The 21,345-nt window shown below is 39.3% G+C and overlaps 1 protein-coding gene across 1 annotated transcript in view; it reads right to left on the bottom strand.

The window, feature by feature from the left end:
• The window catches only part of NYAP2 (neuronal tyrosine-phosphorylated phosphoinositide-3-kinase adaptor 2), a 251,203-nt gene that overhangs the window by 59,957 nt on the left and 169,901 nt on the right, over positions 1-21,345 (bottom strand). Inside the window, 1 exon segment of the mRNA XM_079133635.1 lies at positions 6,557-6,770. Coding sequence (XP_078989761.1) covers positions 6,557-6,770 — 214 coding nt within the window.

Genomic DNA, 21,345 nt, shown 5'->3' with positions numbered 1-21,345 from the left:
GAACAACTAGTGTTATTGAAAATTCATTGGGTTCAGTGCATTTTTATCTTATTTAACTCTTGCCATAAATTCTTGATAGTATCCATGAGTTAGGTATTATTATCATCCCTCTTTTCTAAATGAAATTCAGAGAGATATTATCAGGATATTATCACAAATGAAAAACAGTCAGGATTTAAATTCACATTTGCCAGCAGTTCAACCTCAGTGCTCAACCATCATATTATACATACACGCATTTATAATTAGTATAATATACAATATCCAAGAAATGCCATGTTTCTTCCTTTAAGTGAAATTAGGTTCATATCTATTTTTCACTTCTCTGAACTTGTGTGTACACAGCTCTGCTTGGATATAAAAGGTAGAATCTTAAATGGCTGTAGAATACGCTTCCCCATATAGTGGGCTGTGAAAAGACCCAGAACTATATTCTGCAGAGTCAAATACACAGTAGGGTCCTCCTAGTCTTGAGCTCACCATGGTTATCACAGGAGTCTGTTTTCCAAGTCAGTCTCTTGAAGTACAGGACTCTATACATTGGAAGTTGAGACCTTGATGCATCAAGTCCAGCCTCAGTGGAAAACTCTTCTATTTTCTCTAGCCTTCAGAAGTCTTGGCACTATTTGAGGGTATTATGAGGGACCAGGCTGCTGGTCCTCACTATTCATAGAATTCTAGATGTCTGTTCCTCTTCTAGAGTTAAAAAACTATCCCTCCCTGCCTGACCATCAAAGGCTACATGACTGTCCTTCCCCAATTCCTACACTAGCATGGCTTTACCAAGTGTCTGTAGCTCCTGGAAAATTAAAGGAGAGAGAGCAAGGTATCCAGTGGCACTTGCTGCTTCTTCTGGAACCCAGACTCTGCACTGTAGGGTTGAATGCACGCCTCTAACTAATGATCACACTTGATTTTGCAAACCAATAAATGTAAACTGGTAGGCTTCAGATCTTATCCAAAAAAAGAAGTGAATTGTTCATGTTTTCTGAAAATTGAGCTACACTTAAAAATTGGAAGATTTCACATAATAGCAATGCAAACTTCAGGTAAGCATTTCACATGGCAGCATCAGTAGGTAGTGGGCTGCTTCTGTGTCCTTGACACACCCTGTGCTTGCCAGGTCTACTGCCACTCCCGAGGTTCACCAGCTTGCAATGGCTTTTCCTTAAAGGAGAAAAAGTGGTTTTCATATCCACGCTTCTACCAAGTGTGAGAAGACATAGCTTACACTAAAAGGGTTTCAAGCTTCAAGAAAAGTGGAAAAGTTATTTTCTTTTGTGAGAGTGATGTCCATTTCTATGTGCTTCCTGTGTGAGGAAAGCATGCCCTCTTTGACCAAGGGCACCTGTCCTCTCCACCTGCTAAAGGGTGTGTCTGTCCTGCGGACATATCAGCCAGCACCGAGCCCTGCTCACTACAGCAGAACTACACGAGGGTGAGCACAGAGAAGCTGACACTTACTAAAGGTCCCTAGTCTTCCAGCTCACTGGATTTCCATTCTTGCTTAGATTTAAATGTTACGCTATTAGCTCTGTGTGTGTGTGTGTGTGTGTGTGTGCACGCGCGCATGTGCACATTTCATGAACACTCACGTGCTCTTCTACCCTGGGTTCACCTTCTCCATTCCACATGGGATGTTCTCTTTTACTCAGCTGACAATAATGATTTTTAAGAAGATCTGATAAAATCCTAGTTTCAGGCTCAGTGTCTCTTATTAAGCCCTGTATCATTTTTCAAGTGTGCATTACTTTTTTGTTCTTAGAATGATTTTAAAGGTATTGTAAACAGAAGACAATAATGAAAATAATACATTTAATTACTAACTAATTAAAGTATGTACAGTAGTAATGAGGCATAAGGAAGCAGAGTAAGATCTTTGAGTGACAGAGACTGTATTTTAAGTAGCTTACAGTGCTGTGTATGAATGTATGAATATGTGTCCCCCAGAAACCAAAACAGAGTTGGATACAAGCTGCTTGGAAACTGTTTGTTAATTGATTTAGTGATTGAAATCTGATATTTTTTTTTTTTTGTAAATATCATATTTACTTAAATAATCTCCCCACTTTTTTCCATTATTTTTACAAGCATTTGGGTCCCAGTTTCCCACTGCCTTCAAGAATCGCCCTCTAGGGAATCTCTGATTTACTAAACAACAGTAACTTTAATAAAGTGCAGCAGCAACCAGCGGCAATGTTAATTAGAATTGAGATCTCCTGACATGTTTGCTTTACTTCAGCAATCCCTCCAGTCCTCACAAGAGCCGTTAGAACAACCATTTCAAGTGGCTAAACCACTTTTGGTAAAGCAACGGTCTGTGACTGGTAGAAGTTTACAGGTATATGTGTGTGAGTGGTGCTGGGCGGGGGGATGTTTCCAGAGGCAGGAATCTGAAAAGGGGAGAGAGGAGTTTGTCTGCAGTATCTACTTTCCTCTCTGTGTTGGGTGTGGTGTTGACACCTCGGTGGCTTAGGCAGAGGGTGACAGATTACTGTTCTCATGTTTCTTATAGGGGATGATTAGTTCAGTGGCTCAGTGACCTGGAGACGACAAAGAAGCAATGCGAAGAAGAAGGAGGCAGTTCCTACTGACTCATTCTTTTCTCTTCCACAACAGCAAGTCCAAAGTGCTCTCTTCACGTACAAAGACAAGTGAACTTCAGAGTCTCCATTGAGGCTTTTTCACTAAGGGAACTGTGGCATTTAATAGGACAGAACTGGCATCCTAAGTTCTTTCCCTTCAAAAAAAGTAAAGCTAACAACACAACAAAGTTTTGTTGTTGTTGTTTTTATTTGTTTGTTTTTCCTTTTCTCCATTTCCTACTCAAAAGTGCCGGAAGGGTAAACTACAGAACCAAGAATTGGCAATGATCTTTTGAGTAGCTCTTTCACATAAGGTACTCTGACTTGCAATGACATTAAATACGTGACTACATTTGCCTTTATACTTTGAATTTTTTAGGGCTATAAAAACTCGATAACAAAATTTTTAACAAAAATATTTTCTTCTACCTTTATCTAACCTACAATGGGGAGCATGAGGGACTAAAAATATTTATGCCATTTCTTCTGGTCAATAGACAATTTACTGCTCTATAAAGACAGCTAAGGACTCAGGAGAACAGATTTTAGATGCTGTAAACCAAAATAGATGTTTCAGGAATTTGAGGCAGAAGGAAGTGAAACTCTGATATAAACTCTGTTTACACTCTGAATTTCCTTGAAGATTCATGTCAAAGTGTTGGCGATACTAAAGGTTATGTTTATCAATTTCTATGCAACTTATTATGTGTTTAGTAAGGGTTTCATTACAGACCATCTAAGCGCATCATTTCAATTCATTACCCCAGATTCTTCTGCTTGTGCACACCCTGTGAAATGTTCAGATTTCCCAGGGTCCCACCTCAATTTTTTTTCTCATTTCAGTTTTCTTCTCTTCTAATTTGGGCTTTTCCAGTCTGTGTTCTAACTAGTTTGGAGTACTGAATCCCACCACATCTCCCTAGCTTCAGATCTATGATTCCAACTGTCTTCTCAATTCTATATCCAAGAGACATCCCAATCTCCATGGTCAAAGTTCAAGTTCTGACATTCACTTCTAAACTTTGCTCCATATCTCCTGTGGACTATCCCTGTCTCAGTAAATGGCCTCCCTATCACCCAAGTTTACAGCCTTGGAGTTATCCTTGAGTCTTCCATGATGCAAAACAAATTAAACTATTTTTACCTTTATATTTACCAAATATTCACCACATAATGGTCAAAATCTAATAATGATGTGGCAGATATTGTCCATTTCTTATGCAATCTCTGGTCCCTTATGCCTGCTAATACACTGTTATTTATAGACATGAAAAAATCTTGATTTAGGGGAAAGAAAGGCTCTCAATAAGCCCAGTGAGTCCCTTCCCTTTCACTAAGTGGTTGGACCTTAGCATGTTTCCAATTTCTGACAGATTAGATGAAAGGGACAGAGTCTGCTGGGGCCTGATACCCAAACCATGGGTTCAGCTGTGATTATGCAAACAATCTTCAAGGGTAGAAGAAGAAGACACTGAGAAGGACAGCACACAGTCAGTTCCTGGGTCCTTGATGATAGCCTTGTGCCATAGTAAAGCACCTGCATAGTCTACCTCGTGACTTGATGCAAAGGGAGCCAACGAGGGCCATTAAGGCCCTTCAGGAACTTTACACCTATGTCTGCATTTTTTTCAATCTACCTTCCCCTATTCTTCATAGACAACACACTTGGTTCCAAGAACGCACTCTCTCTTCTTAGCTGGGCTGTCCATCCTCTGCTCTTGGACATCAGCACTCTGATTCTTAAACGTCTGGACTCACACTGGGATTTGCACTATCGACTTCCAGGGTTGTCATACCTTTGAGATTGAACTGAACCACACCATTGGCTTTCCTGGGCTTTCAATTTGTAGATGGCAGATCACAGGACTTCTAAGCCTACCTAATTATATGAGCCAACCCCTCTGTATTAGTCAGGGTTCTCTAGAGGAACAGAATCAACAGGAAGTATGATCATAAAAAGGGGATTTATTAGATTGGCTTACACAACCAGAAAATGGATGGTTCACAATAGCCATCTGCAGGCTGGAGAGCTGGAAGAACCAGCAGCTGCACAGTCCAAGATGTGAAATCTCAGAAGAGAAGGGATAAACGGTGCTACCCTAGTCTGAGACCAAAGGCTTCTGGAAACTCCCTGGAGAATCACAGGCAGAGTCTGCTTTGAAAGAGTGAAGAAGTGAGAGTCTGATATCCTTAGATGATGGAAACAGCAATCAAGAACTCAGTCAAGAAGTCAAGCTTGCATCTGCATCTGCTTCCTTGTTCTTCCAACTTCTATTCCATCCAAACCACCTTCCTATTGGATGGTTCTGCCCATGCTTAGGGAGGGTCTCCACTTCAGTTGGCTACCACACATTCCAATCATTCCTAGATACTCCATCTCTGACACACCCAGAAGTCTCTTAATCATTGGCCTCTCTTAATCCAATCAAGTTGACTATTCAAATTAGCCATTATATCCTTATAATAAATCTCTTTCTGTATACATATGAATATTTTATTGGTTCTTTTTCTCTGGAGTACCCTGACTAAAACATATTACATCGCAATTTTCAATCTTTCTTACACCAGACCTTGAATACCCAATGCAAGAATATTACATTTATTGTTGCATCTTCAGACCCTAAAACAGTAGCTGTTGCATCATAGGCACACAGGTATTACTTCTGGTTTTCCTAAAATATATCTGTGGTCACAATATATTTTGTTATTCACATAATTTAAATAGAACTGGTATAAATTTAGAAAATTCTTTAAAAAATACTAATAAGCCTGAAACTAATCTGAAGCCTCAATCAATAAGTGATGTCAATCATTTGAGGCAGTGATAAAAATCATTTGTTCCCTCTTTTTTATTCTTTTTACCAGATAAACAAATATATTTTTTCTCATTCATCTATAGAAATCTATACTTCACTATAAAATACCTTTTGAAATTACTGCTAAATGCACACATTTCTTGCCAGATTTGAACTCAGGCTGTGATGTTGATCTTCCACATGATCACAGGCTTGGTTCCACCACCCAAACTAAGCTGCAGTTTTGAGCAGGGAATTTGCTATTGCTGGGAATTTGTCAGCAGTATCGCTCCCCAACTGCAGTAATCATTCATCCTGCTAAAATTTTAACATATGCATGAGTGTGAGAGAGACCATAGACTAAATTCGTGTGAACTGCTTTCTAAAGGTGAGTGTCAAAGTTGAAAAAAAAAAATTAAAGGATTGATCTTTACTTTAGAGCCCTAACACTCTGAAGGAATAGAAACCTGAAAACTACAGGAGCTTCCTTGATTGCTCCCAGTTCACTTCAGTTGTCAGCTTTTTGTGAGAACAGCGTGTGCATCAGTCAGTTCAAAGCAGATGTATGCTGCTGTTAAAAATGGATATATAATGATATTTATCTATTAACCATGCAAAACTGCATTGCACATTTTAATTTCAAGATGAAATTTAGAGGTGTATTAGATGAAAACTTCCCTTTTCACTTTGATTTGAAGTCTAGGTGCAGTGCCCAGTTACTCTTCTCGGCTCACCACTTCAGTGGCCTCAAAATATCTACTTTTTCTACTGCCTTCAGTCATCTTCGTCACATATCTCTCTTCCATTTTACTTTGTTCAAATTTTGCCAGTTGCCTAAAATAGTTTTTGAAGCAAAGGAGGCATAACTACTACAACATTCAAACTTCTTAAATTAAAATCTACTTTATTGGAGGCCGTTAGATGTGTTTGAAGAAATTTAGTACAAAACCTTTCGAGCTGTCAGCTCAACACAGCTCCATTTACTTACCTGTCATCTCTGTGAATAGCAGGGCCCTGGATTGGTGCCATACACTGTGTGCTCCTTCATATGAGGGCCTATTGATAATCTCTAAGTGGAGACAGATATTTCTGTGGTGATGTTTCTCCAAGTAGTAATTTCATGAGAGCAGTTTTTAGAATCATGAAGAATTACCATCAGGAAGACCATAATCCTACTTACCTGAGCTGTGGTTTCCTGCCAACAAGGTGGGGCTCACAGAGCACCTTCCCATCCTACTGGTGACCACAGGTGGACCTGGTGTTCCATCCCATTCCTGAGCTTTGACAGGCTCTCTGGAGGATGATGACCCATGGTGCCCTCTCTCTTTGCTTTCCAACTTTGGCAGTGGTTCCGTGCTATGGCTGCGGACTTTCAGCTCCTCTGTAGATTCTGTGTATTAACAAAATTACCTTCCATTAAACAGAAGTCAAATCAGTCCTAAATTTCTTTTAAGAATTTAAAGAGTGATTTTCTAAAACGCTTCCAATATGTTGTAGAGAACTTAGACTTGTGTTGGAAACTACAATATTTAAATGCCATAGGGACATAGATACCATGTGATCTTTATCTCAGGTGTGTAAGTTAATATCACCATATGGGAATGTAGTTTTCTCTTTGGAAAATGAATCTGAAGTCTTCTTTAATAACTCTTCCCTCGTGATCATCTTTAAGGGCTCTTAATGAACAATTTACATCCACTCTTTACTTTCCCATCTTTTGTTTACTACCCACTGTGACCTGAGTTCAGCCCAAGCACTCCACTAAACCTGTTTTCTCTAAGATCACCTACCACCTTTTAGTTGATGAATTTAAAAGGCCTTTTTAGTCAGTGACAATTTCTCCTTTACTCATTTATATACATGTTCGATCCTTTTGGTTTTACTGATGGTTCCTCTCCTGTGTTTACTTCTACGTCTAACGCCCTTTTTGTGTTGCTTATACTTTCTATTGCTTCAGGGGTCCCTGACATATTGGTGGCTCCAAGGTAGGAGCTTAGCCACAGTCCTTGTCATTCTCTCTACACTCTTTCCATGATTTTATCCTGCAGGGCTCAGCTAGCAATCATCTGAATGTTAGTGATCTTTAATACTTTATCAGAGGCCTGGACAATTCTTAGCTTTCAATTCATTTACCCAACTGCCTGCTCAGTGAATCCATCAGATCTGCTGTGGAAAAAAACACAAATTTAACATTTCAGATACTTGACAGATAACATTTCTCCTTAAACTGATAGAATCTCCTGTCCAGCTAACCATCTGTTCTAGAAGTTTGTGTCTCCCATTCTTTAATTACTACTGTCCAAATCCATCAGTAGAATTCTGCAGATTTTATTTCTGAATGTCTTATTCCCTCTTCTCTTCTACTTTTTATCATATCTACCTCGACTGCTCCAGCTCAAGCAGTAATCATCGCCTTTGAATTATTACAACTTGACTCTGCTTTGACTCCTTGAAGTACAAGCTCCTTATACTGCCAAAGTCATCTATTTAAAGTGCAAATCTGATCCTTTAGAGAAGCCTGGAGTTACCCTGTGGTAAGGACTAGGCTCCTTCCTATGACCCACAAGATTCTTCTTGTTTTAAGGTCCTAACGTCCTCACTTCTTTTGTTCACTATACTCAATCAGCATTACTAAAATGCTTAAGGCGTCTCCTCCCTACTCCACCCCCAAGAATTACAAGGCTGTCTTCCATAATTATTAATGTTCCTGCTTGAATACACATAAATTTTATCTTTGCTCAGTAACCACTCAACTGGTTACTCAATTTAAGTGTCCTCTTGAAGCCCACTACCCTGTCACCACCCCTGCTGGGTTAGGGTCATTGTTCATGAACCTTGCCTTACACCATCTATGTATCTGCTCTCCTCAAGAGCCCTGAGAGCTGAGGAAGGATGCTGGATTTACTTTCCTTTTCTTTTGCATTTTTAAAAGTTCACTGCCCTCAGTACCTAGCATTCTTTTCGATAGGTATTTCATTTAACTAATTCATTTATTTAATAGGTTTCTCAACTCCTCAGGTGTCTTTCTGATATGTGTAGGGAACACAGTATTTCTAATGCAACAAGAGCATCAAGTGATAATAAATGTATTTAAAGTGGCATGCAGCTGATCACAGTTTCAAAATCTGATTATCACAGTTGTAAACTTCACCAAGTTCTGAGTTTAAGAAAAACTGAAGTGAATAAGCCACTGCAAAAATGATCCGAAGCACCTGGATTCTACTGTCTCTACAATTAGGTTCAAATACTCATCGACTTTCAAGGGTGGCAACACAAATGTTGCACTTTGGTCCCACCATCTGGATCGGTAGGAGAAAGAGTAGTCGTGCTACGCAGGGCGGCCGTGATCAGGAGTCTGAGAGGCCTTCACTCCTCCACCCTGCCTGGTGACCCCTGTGACGCAACTCCTGGTTTCTCCTCCAGGAGCCTCATTTTTCCGAAGTACAAAATGGGGATAACTTCCTTCGGTTTATTTGAAGAATTTAACAATATTCTACATATTTAAATATTTTGGAACCTAAAATTTGACACACAAAAGTAATATTCATTAAAATAAATAATAACACTCCCTCTTTATGAATTTAATCATTCCACATTTAAACTATACGATCATTAAGAAATGGTATATACAAATGGAAAGTTCCCAGACCACATGTAAAAATAGAACTCTAATCCATTGTCTGTAGTAACCAGCCCAGGAAGCCACTCTCTACAGGATAAGCCAGACTGGTAGGAAGTCAGGCCACAATATTAGCTACAAATCCAGAAAGCCAAACCATAGCCCACCCATGTAACAGTTGGTCTCAACTGGTCAAGACTAGAGCTCTGGTTTGGATATGGAGTATCCCCCAAAGACCCCTGTGTTGAAGGCTTCGTCCCCACACAGCAATGTTCAGAGGTCAGGCTTTCAGGAAATGATTGAATCATGAGAATCTCTAACCTTATTAGTGGATTAATCCATTTAGTCATTAGTGGATTAATCCATTTGATGAATTAATGAATTAATTTGTGGAATTGATAATTAACACCAGTCATCTATTGGTGTTAGGGGACAGACAGAACACTACAGTGGGAACATGAGGTTAAGAGAATAATTCCATAAAATTGTCCCACTGTACTGACTCCCACATACTTTCTTTGCCAAAAAGCAATTTACCTGCAGCCCTGCCTGGCCTAAATGGACAGGATTGATCACATTCCTCAGTAAACTATCTGTTATCTGCCAGGGAACGCAGGCATGAAATAACTTTGATAAGAGAAATCCAGGTTTCTTTGAAGGGAGAGACTTCGTGACACTTTTCACTGACCAGATTCCAGAAGATAAGGATAATTCCTCCTAACCATAAGATCTGTAAAAATATATGATTAATCCAATGAGAACTGCTCAGCATGGGCCAAGGGGACCTAGAATTGTTGTGGCAATAGGTACTTAAAAGTCTGATGTCATCTTGCTGTCAGTCAAAAGTCAAGAGGTGGATCTGGGTGGGACTCTCTGGAAACTTCTCTGGGATCACCAATAAAACTGGAATGCAGAGAGGCACATTGACCCTCTCTTCTCTGAGAGACCCTACTCTCTCCATTGAGAGAGTTCCCTTCCTTTTCCCTATTCCTTCAATAAACTCAGTCCAGTTACTCTGAGCAAAATATGTGAAATCTTTCTGACTTGATAGAAAGAATAGGGTTTAAAGGGTGGGTCTTCACGCTGCCTCAGTTGCACAGAAGGCCCCAGCTCTGAAATGTTGGGCTGTGACGGTGGAAATGGTGGAGGTGGGGTCTAGTTGAAGGGAATTGGTTTGCGGGGAAGCATCACGGAGTCTGCATCATTTCCCGTGACCCCCTTTCTTGCTTTCCAACCGCTGTGAGCCCAGCAACTTTCTTCTGACACTTCTTTCCTTCTGCCATGATTTTCTGGCTCACCTCAGGCCCAAAGCAATGGAGCCAGAGGACCTCAGACTGAAGCCTCTGAATTGTAAACCAAAATAAATATTTTTTCCTCTTATTTGTGTTAGGTGTTTTGATCACAATAACAAAAAGCTAATATAACTGCACTAATAACTGATAACTTCCCCAATTTTTGCTCCAGTATCCAACTGAGAACAAAATAGATAAAGCCAAATATACACCTTTAACCAATCAAGAAGCATGCCCTACTTCTAGTTAGCATGATTCCCACTTTCCCAGGCTAATAGCCTTCAGTCAGGGCATAACTGAAGACTTTCTTATGTTAAAAGAAAAACTTTAGACAAATTAAATTCAGTAGAACTTAAGCAGAGATAATTCATGAATTGAGCAGTAGTCTAAACCAATAAAATTTCAGAGAGCTTCATTCAGGGATGTGAGCAGGCCATATTTATAGACAGATAACAAAAATGACATGAAGAAATTTGCTACATTTCCAGCATTGGACATGTTTTGGCAGTTATAGCCTGTGATTAGCTGAAAACTTGGCTGCTATGATTGGCCTAAACTCTGCTATTTGTTATAAGTATATAATCTTAAGTTAGGTTGCAGTTTGTTTATACACTAAGTTAGATTGTATGGAGGCATCTTTGGGCTAAATTTAGCATTTCTTTTTCCACTTTGCTTTCCTATTCCCCTGTCTGCCTCTGAGTCTCTGCCAAATGCAAGCTCTGAATAAAAAAAATCTCTGCCCATTTTCATTTGTCTGATCTTCTTTTATTTTCACATTGCTATAGTTCCTTCCAGCTCTGAGATGCTATGCAGTTATGTAAATGCATGACATGAGTAACATTCTATGAGATGAACTTAAATCAGGATGGTCATCCCATAACAACTGCAGGATTTGGGGTCTTTAAATGGACTTTTTTATAAACTTAAGTTCCAGTTATACTAAAATCAAATATTATGTGTCAAAATATGTTAAAGGTAATACATTTTAGTATAATCACTGGATAAGACAATTTACCCATCACTTGCTTTTCAGTTCCCAGAGACAAATGGAATGAAAGCAGAATCAGAAAAGAACATTCCAGACTATTCCCAAGCTGTTTTTTCACAGTTTCAAAGAAAATGTAACTCTGGCTTTCAAATGTCACAGCCTCAGCGACTAGTGGTCCATCTGCTTCACCCCACATTCTCTTCCATATTTTAAACAAACCACTGGGTGCTTGCTTTACTATCTGCTTGTGTATATTCTTCCATTGCCAATAATAAGAACTTCCTTTTTTTCTTAACGTTCACACACTTATATAAAATCCTCTCTCACTGGAATTGGAATTAGTCAAAGACAAACATTGCTCCATCCTAACACTGGGCTCAATATTGTTCCTGCAGGCTTATGCATTTGAAAAACAAAAGAAGGGCCAAGATGTGGGTCAAGGCACTTATGGCCACATCACTGTCCATTCTCATTCATGTTATGCCTATGTACCTATCAGGGGAGTGTCATTCAGGTCTCATGACTCAACGACACAAAAGCTCAGGCAGGTTTGGAGGAAAAAAAAAAAAAGAACTTTTTTTTTTTTCTTTTCTTTTTTCTTTGTTTCCAAATGCCAAGGGTTAGTCTGCCATGAATTTGGGCAGATATATTTAGAGAAACTCAAATAAAAGAACTGAAGAAATTGTACTCCTCTGACTTGTGCCTACATAAATGTCTGTCTCCTAGGTAGAAAGCAGAGCTGAAAAAGCTGTAGGAAAATCATAAGTGTAGTAATGACCATTTTTATTTGGAATTAAATCTGGTTTCATATATAAATGTGTGTGTGTGTGTGTGTGTGTGTGTGTGTGTGTGTATACTCAGACTAAGAAATACATAATAAAGACATTTTGTAAATTCAAATCTATTCAGGAGAATAAGGATATAACTATCCATATTCATATATTTTAGTACATAAATTGATTTTAGTAACATGAACTTCATGGAACAAGATCCATCCTACATATTATGGTAAAGTTTTCTGTGGAATTTATGCTTCTCGGTGTTCACAGTTACGGCCCTGCTGGTAGCACACAGTGCCAAATACATAGAATGTGCTCCTCATGTTCTGTTCCTCGAATGAGCAACTAAGCAAATGTTGACACCCGCTCTATAATCAGGCTCTCACATTGAAATATGATCTCAAATCAAATTCTTGTTGTGAAAATCCATGTATTACTGAATTGCATTTCTTTTTTCAGGCTCTGTGTTTTGCATATCATTGTCTTAATGTTCTTACAGCCAAAAAAGAAAACAAGGAGAACAGATCAGGGATCAGTGTTTCCATGACCAAATATTCTCTAAGATTATAGTGTCTCAAACTTCATGCAGCTGACACTGACCTTCCTTCTCAAAGTTTTCTTACTTCCTGATTCTTTCTCCTACATCCAGTACACAGCTGCCTGCCTGCCTCTGTTCTCCTCTTCTCTGTCATGGACCTGGGGCACTAGAACAGCTTGGTTCTCCTGGCTTGGATGCATTCCTCCTCTGAACTGCCCATTTCAGATACCAGTCTTAGCAATATCCCCTATTTGCTCTTCCTCATCAACATTCCCTCTCCCATAACTAAGGATCTTAAAAGTCACCCCACCTAAAGACCCCTTTAACATCTTTGAAAAGTAAAATATGGTACCAATGGGCTTTGACTCGTGCTGCCTGGGGTAGGGAACAGGGCAGCAGGTTAAAACAGACAGCACTACCACTGGCTCCAAACATGCTCTTTTTCTAGCTCAGAAGACCAGGATCTCCAGAGTCAGACAACTTGGTTTCACACTTCGGCCACACCATTTATTTGCTACTTAACCTTAGTCAAGGTTCCTGAACCTCAATTTCCAACTCTGCAAGTGAAGATAATAACAATTGCTGTTGTTGTGTTCCTGTGAAGATTAAGAGATAATGCACTTAAGTTTCCTTACATAGCATTGCTAGCAACTCTTTCACTGCTGCCTGAGGAACCACCCACAAGGAGGCTAGCCCCACGTGGGGAGTGTCCTGGGCATAGCAGCCCTTGGGATCCAGACAGGAAACAGAAATGTACCATGCTTCTTCAAGCTGCTTCCTCCTCCATCACTGCTACAGTTCTGGTCCTCACCTTCCTCCTTTCTGTTAGAGCAAACTCCCTACCTGCCTGACTCCTGTCATGGACCCCTTCAGCTCCTTTTTTGTTCCACTGCTTCCAGGTTCCCCAAGGCCTTCAGAATCAGGATCCAAGGCTTCTATTTGAAACACAAGGTCCTTCCTCTATGGTGCTTTGGTAGCCCTCAACATTTTTTCTCATCACAAATATTAATAATATGTTTGATGGGTTGTTCTCTATATGTTTATGATCCTTCACCCTGATACACTTCTACCTCCAAAATGAAATAAGTAGCTAATTACCAAGTATTGTCCTTTGGGAATACTCAGCTCTGGGGCTATCAGGCCAAGAAGTCTTTCCTACCTCCTTTCCCTACTTTGAACTTAAGGTGGGAGTAAAGGGTTAGTAATAAGACTTGGGATGGCCTAGTCCTGCCTCAGAAAGTGATCTCGGAGCTTGTCATGTGGTTGTACTTCATCTGTAGCAATCACAATAAAATAAAAGTGCAAAGTTGTCCCCTCCTGTCAGCCCTGATCTGTTGGTGTAGTGTTGTCTCCTGTTCAATGTCAGCCCTGATTTGTTGGTCTGTACCTAGACAGGTAGATTACTATGTGGCTCAAGGGCCTTGAAACAATGTGACAAAAATAATATAAGAGACTTGTGGCTTCTTTGGGTCAAGGTGACAAGAGGCTGTGGCTTCTTGGAGTCAAAGTGACACATTGGCTTTGGTTCTCGCATTTCATACGCATCTGGGCATACCCATGAGGTACAGAGATGGTCTCCACTTCTGTAGGCTAAAAAACATGATGCGACAGTGAAATCTGTAATTTCTGGCCTAGCCCATGCCTTCTATGACACAGTGTAGAGAGGCCACACCTGTACTCCCAGGTCACATATCAATACATTGCTTGTCATTTGTGGCTGTTGATTTATCATCTGCCCCTCTACCTGATTGTAAGCATCTTTTGTGTTGGTACTCAATAGCTGAGTCCCCAGTGAGAACCAAAAGATGAACAAATACACAAACATGGTTCAGCCAGAATAGTTAACTTATTTGCTTTCACTCTTTGCTCTAACCACAGCTAAGGCTCATACCATCTCGCCAATGCCTCCTAGCACATGAGCCGTGGCAAGCATGGATCAATAACCTTCAATAACTCATGAATGTGAATTCATGACTGTAGTCAGAATTATCTTTGGGTTAAATCATAAATATTTCTACTTAGTTTGCTAACAGTAGATCATACACACACACACACACACACACACACACACACACACACATATATATATATATAATTTTCCTGGAAGAATGAGCATTATTTGGAATTTTGATCCATCACATGATTTTCTTACAGGATCATCATTCCATTTTCCTTTCCACTCCAATATCTAAAAGGATTGATTTACCATTAAATTTAGTTGTTTCTATGAGCATGAGGTGATTCAGCAACTACAGATAAGAGAACTTTATGTTTGCTATTATTCTTGACATTTCACAATCTCATAAGAGGATCTCTTGGTTACAAAGTATGAGCTTTCACTGCGCTGGGCAATACAGGACCCAAAGCACACGTTGCTGATGAACATTGGAACTTACTACAGACATAAAGAATGCTTCAGGACTGATGCTCATGTTGGCAGAATCAACAGGAGCAAATTAACTCCATTCTGCTCCAACTTCCGAATGATGAAACAACGGAAGGTGGTCAAGGCAGATCAATTAAGAAGAAAAGACGACCTACTCAAAGTGCTCAGAGAGAAGTAAGTTGCATCATCAGATGAGTACCAGATTGAGGTACCAAATTTTAGAACTGAAAGGGACTTGGGAAATCACCTATTGCAGCAGCTTGTTCAAAGTCAGGCGTTCATGCTCATAATCACTGAGGTGGTCCTCCTCCTCTGTGGGATAGCCCCAGGGAGTGAGAGTTCTAGTCTCCTGGGAAACTCTGGCTCAGTTTTGAACATCTCTAACCATTAAAAAGCTCCTACAGAGAGCCGAAGTCAGCTTCCTTCCCACTACTGTTTCTTGGTTTTGGCTACTTGTCTCAGTCTGTTCACGGGGCTATAACAGAAGACCTGAGACTGGGTCATTTAAGGTTCTAACACATGAATGTTAAGGGACACATATGCACAGCATAGCAGTTCTCCTGGTTCTGTAGCAACTCAGAAAAGTTTGCCTGTTCTTAAATAAACACCCTGGAGAATCCAGAGTGCAGCAGTCTATCGCCCCATGATCTCATCTTCAGAATACAAATCTAGAACTCTCACTCTCCAGGCATCCTGACCTGGCATCTAATTGCATGTCATCATGTCTTTTTCAACTGTGCTGCGTGCAGCTGATCAGAGCCTTCCAGACAGAGAGACAGTTCACCCCAGAGTCCAGGCAAGCCCTGGGGCCCTCTACTCCCACTTCTGTCACTCCATCCCCGGAGCCTGGAGGGGACAGAGGGCAAAAGCTCCCATCTCTGCCAGGAAAGGGCTGTCGGGGGCAGGGCAACTTTTTATTTTTTTATTATTCCTTCTGTCTTGTGTGAACTCTGTCATTTGGGGTCAGTTTTGTCAGTTCCTACATCTAAGAGATGCCTTCCCTTCAAATAGAGAGAGAAAGAACAATAGTTCAGGCATCTGCAGATTCCCTGATTTTAAATGATCAGAAAGAAACTCCAGATTGTGCCAAGAGACCAAGTAAGGTAAAACCTTGGTACACAGATGACACACGCTGAAGTAGCATGGACTCTGCCATGAATTCTAATCCTTCCGCAGGAGTAAAAGTGTTTTATTCAAACCTACACAACTTGCCCAAGGTCACAGTATGGCAAATAGCAAAGACTTAAGGAAGAAGTGAGTTTCCTGACCATTGATCCATGGGAACCTCTCCCCACAACACCTTGGAACTCACATACTTACTGGCTTACACTCAATAATTTCTTTTTTATGGTTGTGATTAAAAACAATTTGAAATCATATTTATTTCCCCCAATAAATTCTACTTGCCATTCCAAAACAGAATTTTTAAATTTCTCAATGAAACATACAGACAATTGAATCATTCACTTTTAGTCAAAGTGTGTGAGGGCTGTAAATATATTTCTACCAAATTATTTCTACCCTAAAAAGCCTGCTCTGAAGTCATCAGCAACACTTAGGTGTTGAAAGATTTTAGTAATGCTTTCATCCAGAAATTCTAATGACATAGGGCAGAGACACAATTTATTTGGAGAACACAATCTATACTTTTGTTTATGCTTACATTGTGAAAGTCAAGAGGACCTAGAGACTAGCCACATGAGCCAAATCTCTGTCACCCTTCTCCCTGGGGATCATATGAGTCCATCTTCCCAGCATTCCCTTCAGGTGGAAAGAGCCACCTCACTGAGGCCTGGCACCGGAATGTGATCTGGCTACTTCAAGGCTGGACATCAAACGTCTCACAAGCTGCTTATCTTCTGGCTAAACTTCACTGAGTTCCTAGGAGCTGGCAGAGGCTCCAGATGGAAACCTCCCAATAACAGTGGGAAGAACATCTCCTCTTTGACTGAACCCACTATTTGATTATCATCCTGCCTGTGACAAAATCCTGGGCCTGTGACACGACCTAAAGAGAAGTCGTATTCTATCAAGACACCGAGGTCCAGCAGCCGTTTGCTGAGGTCGTTGAACCACCCTAATACAGACGTTAGCCAATATTAACCTTCATTTCCCTCCTTTAAAAAGCAGTCTCAATATAAGATACTTGAGTTTCAAATAAAGAAAATATTTTTCATTGGCATACTGATAGAAAATGTAAGGGGCTGAGAAATTAGTTAGGTTGCCAAATATGGTTCAAAATTTCATACAATGCTTTTTCTCTTAGCTCTAGTGATAAGAAAACTTCTTTACAAATCTGATATTATTTCCTGAGTATTTAATAAATATTTTAAAGACATGATTTCAGTTAACAAATACTGTATCCTGGTCATTCATAGAGCTTGTATATTTTGCTTATATTCATTTGAATGAGGATGGCCCTAGTTTTTTTTTTTTTTTTTTTCCCAATATTGGAAAACCTATTATGTCTAAGAAATAATTAAATAATGATTTTTTTTTTCATTTTGCAGAGCTGGGGATCAAAATACAATTATTTTAAAATATTCAGAAAAATGCATATTTCTTTAACAGAAAAATAATCTAGAGATGTAAATGTATATATTAACGAAAATACAAAAATATTTCCAAGCAAATGCACAAATTGTAAACAATTCTGGAATGGGACCAATATTAAAAATCTCTGGGGATTTGAGGAGGCAATCCTTGCGGAGGCTTGACTTTCCCCTCAAAAATTATAAATTTGAAACAAATAGTTTCTGAAGATCCTCCTAAGTCTAAAAATTTATTCTTCCAATAAAAAAGTTCTAAGAAAAAAAGCCAAATAGTTCATGAGACTCTGTTCTAAAATGTACCTCAACTTTAGATTATTCAAAATGACTGTGTCATATAATTTAATCCTTCCTACTATTCACTCCACCAAATCAAATCACAATGAACTATAAAATAAATGAAAAAAGTGTGCTCTTCAGAAAAATTTGAGATTTAATTAGGATCATTGGCAAATCTAAGATCCAACATTTTCCCTGTAATCTGATTAGAAGACCTCAACTAAATATGAGCCCTGGTTTAAAAAAAAAAAATACAGTTCAATTATCTGTGGGTTAATAAGCTCAGCAAGGCAAATTTGGGGTCCTGTTGGTTAAAAAAAACTCAGCATTATGGATGATGTTGGAGTCCCCCAATTTTGCACACTAAGCCCCTGTACAATGTTATTGCACACTCCAAAGTGGAGTCTCTGGGAGGTACTTAGGTTTGGATGAGGTCCTAAGGGAATTAGTGTGTTTATAAGAAGAAGAAACACTGGTGCTTTCTTTCTGCCACATGAGGCTACAAAGAGAAAATAGTTGCTATCTAGGAAGAGAACGCTCACCAGGAACTGATGAACATTCTTTCACCTTGATCTTGAACATTCCTCCTCCAGAGCTATGAGAAATAAATATCTGCTGTTTAAGCCACACAGTCAAAGGTGTTATGTTACAGTAGCCTGAGCTGACTAAGACACTCATCAAGGAAAACAGAAGTTTACATAAATTCCCCAAAGCCAGACAAAGGTAAGTAACTGGTAAAAGCAGGATGTGAACTCTGATCTCTGAACAGGGAAGCTTACTTTTGCTTTATCTTCTGCTTGGAATCTCTCCACAAGGATTGTTAATCTTATTAAAAGTAGCAATAGCAACTTTTCTAAAAGAAAACTTGAAGATTGTATAAGCAAGAAAATTAATATGATGAGATTTGGGGTGAATGTGCATGATTTCGATCATACACAACTCATCTGCTGACACAGTAATACACAGTTATAAAGAAGCTCACAGTAGTTTTCAGATGGGGCACACTGCATTAGTACTCTTGCATAGCACTGCAAGCCAAACCACGGTCACCAAGCAATACTTGTTAGTAACGCCAAAGTAAATCAGAAAACAGAATGCAAATCATCTAAGGCTGATTTTAGCCATTTATTCTGAAATACTATTCCCTGGATTAATTTATGTAAAAATAAGAGTATATCATTTTCTTTTGTCCAACCAGTGGTAATGTATACATGCTTGCCTTGGATAATACTTGTTTAGACATTTTGCAATGTCAGGCACTATGACCTCGCGGCACAGCACAGTGAACTCAAATGTCATGACTTCTGGATGGGGCTCCTATTCTAAGTTAGGAAGAACATAATTATATGAACTAACATAGGATTAGAGTTCTGATAATATCTACAAGTAGGGATGGTAGTTGAAATGAAAAGTTACAACAGATTATTTTTTTCCTAGTAGTGAAGTCAAGAGATCTTAATCAGTGATTCAAGAAGGCAAATGGGAGGGGGAGGATGGGATAGATGAGTTTTGCAGCAAAGGAAAATATTTGTTCAACACATGGCAAGTTAGACAAGAGAAAGGTCTAAAAAGCTGGAGTGAACAAAGGAGGAGAAAATAAGCAGCAACTGGGAGCTGTTCAGTATGGCAGGTCTTCTTCCTGAAAGCATCTCACTGTTATACTGAGAAAAGAAAAGCAAATCAATATTCTATGTATGGATAAAAAAATACATACACAAAATTAAGATTTATAAAAGATTACTCTAGTTATAGTAGAGAGAAGAGACAGAGGCCATAGTCTTATAAGTATTCCTTTTTCCTTAGTAGAATCCAAAGAAGGAAAAATCTATAAACTGGGGTTGGAGTATATTTTATTTTAATCAGTTTTTTTTTTTTTTTTTTTTTTTTTTCTGCTGTGACCAAAAGACCTGACAGGAACAATTAGAAGAGAAAAGGCTTATTTGGAGGTTCATGGTTTCGGGGGTCTCAGTGCATAGAAGACCAGCTCCATTCCTTGGGGCACAAGGAGAGGCAGAACATCATGGTGGATGTGTGTGACTGAGGAAAGCAGTTGGGAACAAGGCACCCAGGAAGCAGAGAGAGAGAGAGAGTTCTGCTCAACAAGGACAAAGTATATACCTCAAAGGCATGCCACACGAGCCACTTCCTCAAGCATACCCTATCTGCCTACAGTTACCACCAAGTTAAAACCTATCAAGGGGATTCATGCACTGAGGTTAAACTTCTTATAACCAATCATTTCATCTCAAACTTTCTTGCAATAGCTCATGAACTTTGGGGGACACCTCATGTCTAAATCATAACAGGTTATTTTTTCCTAGACTTTCTATAATGGAGTGATATAATCTCCCCAGTTCTGTATTTCATTTCCATCTCCAATACATTCTCAAATTTTGTTTTCAGCCCAGCTATCTTCCTTTCTGCACCCCAACACACCCAGTTTGCTAAAAACTTGAAGTCCATAAATTAAGATTTTTTTTTAATATAGGCTAAACACAAATTCCACATGGTATAAACACCCTATAACTAAATGGACTGTAGGTGTATTTAAAGATTAATTTCACAGTTTACTTTTAGAACAAGCTGGATTAAACAAAATTAAACCTGCAGGTGTTTCTCTTAAGATTTCTTCAAGTCTTTACTGAATTATTGCACACTGCAAATCTAACAGGTTGATGTAATCTGTAGATTTTTATCATCTTTTTATCTAGGGTGATTTTCTTTCCTCTCGTAAGTACAATCTCAAGGGATGGGTTGTTATATAGAATGCATTTTGAAAACTGAAAGGGTGACCTGATGACAGGGCCTGCTACTGGCAAAGATAGGACTGAAATTCAGATAATCCATCCCATTTTATTTTGTGACTTGGTTTTAGAGAAAAAAAAAAAAAAGATGAAACCCTGACATGTAACTGAAATTTCCAATTATTGACTATTTCCTTCTATAAACTATTCGAGTTAAGGAATGAATTATCTCTATCCCTATAATTAACATGTTCAAGCTCTAACCCCCAATGTGAGTAATTTGGAGATGGGAACTTAAATGAGGTAATTAAGCTTAAATGAGGCTATAAGGGTAGGGCCTTATATTACTTGTGTCCTTGTGAGGAGGAAACACTAATGATGCGTGCACATACAGAGAAAAAGTCACATGAGGGCTCAAGAAGGTCACTATTTGTGCACCAAAAGGAGAGGCCTCAGGAGAGAGCAAACCTGCCAAAGCTTTGGTCTTGGACTTCAGAACTATGAGAAAATATATGTTTAAGACACACAACTCAGTGGTGGCACTTTGTTATGGCAGGTCTAGTGGATTAATACGTCAACAGTACGTGGAACCTTAATCTAGTTCTGGTGCCCTCTAGATTTTATTTGAAGATGAAGAAATGTGAATAAATGAGTGAGAGAGTGCCGGGGTCCAGCCCGAGCAGCAGTCGGGGGTCCGAGGTGGACCGGAGGCGTCAATACGGTGGAGAAACAGCACACAGAGACACCAAGTGTTCTGAGGCTGAGTCTGAATCTTTATTGTTCACAGAGTC

Source organism: Sciurus vulgaris, assembly GCF_902686455.1.
Source record: "Sciurus vulgaris genome assembly, chromosome: 3".
In the NCBI taxonomy this organism is placed as follows: domain Eukaryota; kingdom Metazoa; phylum Chordata; class Mammalia; order Rodentia; family Sciuridae; genus Sciurus; species Sciurus vulgaris.
This window is presented reverse-complemented; position numbering and strand designations above follow the sequence as displayed.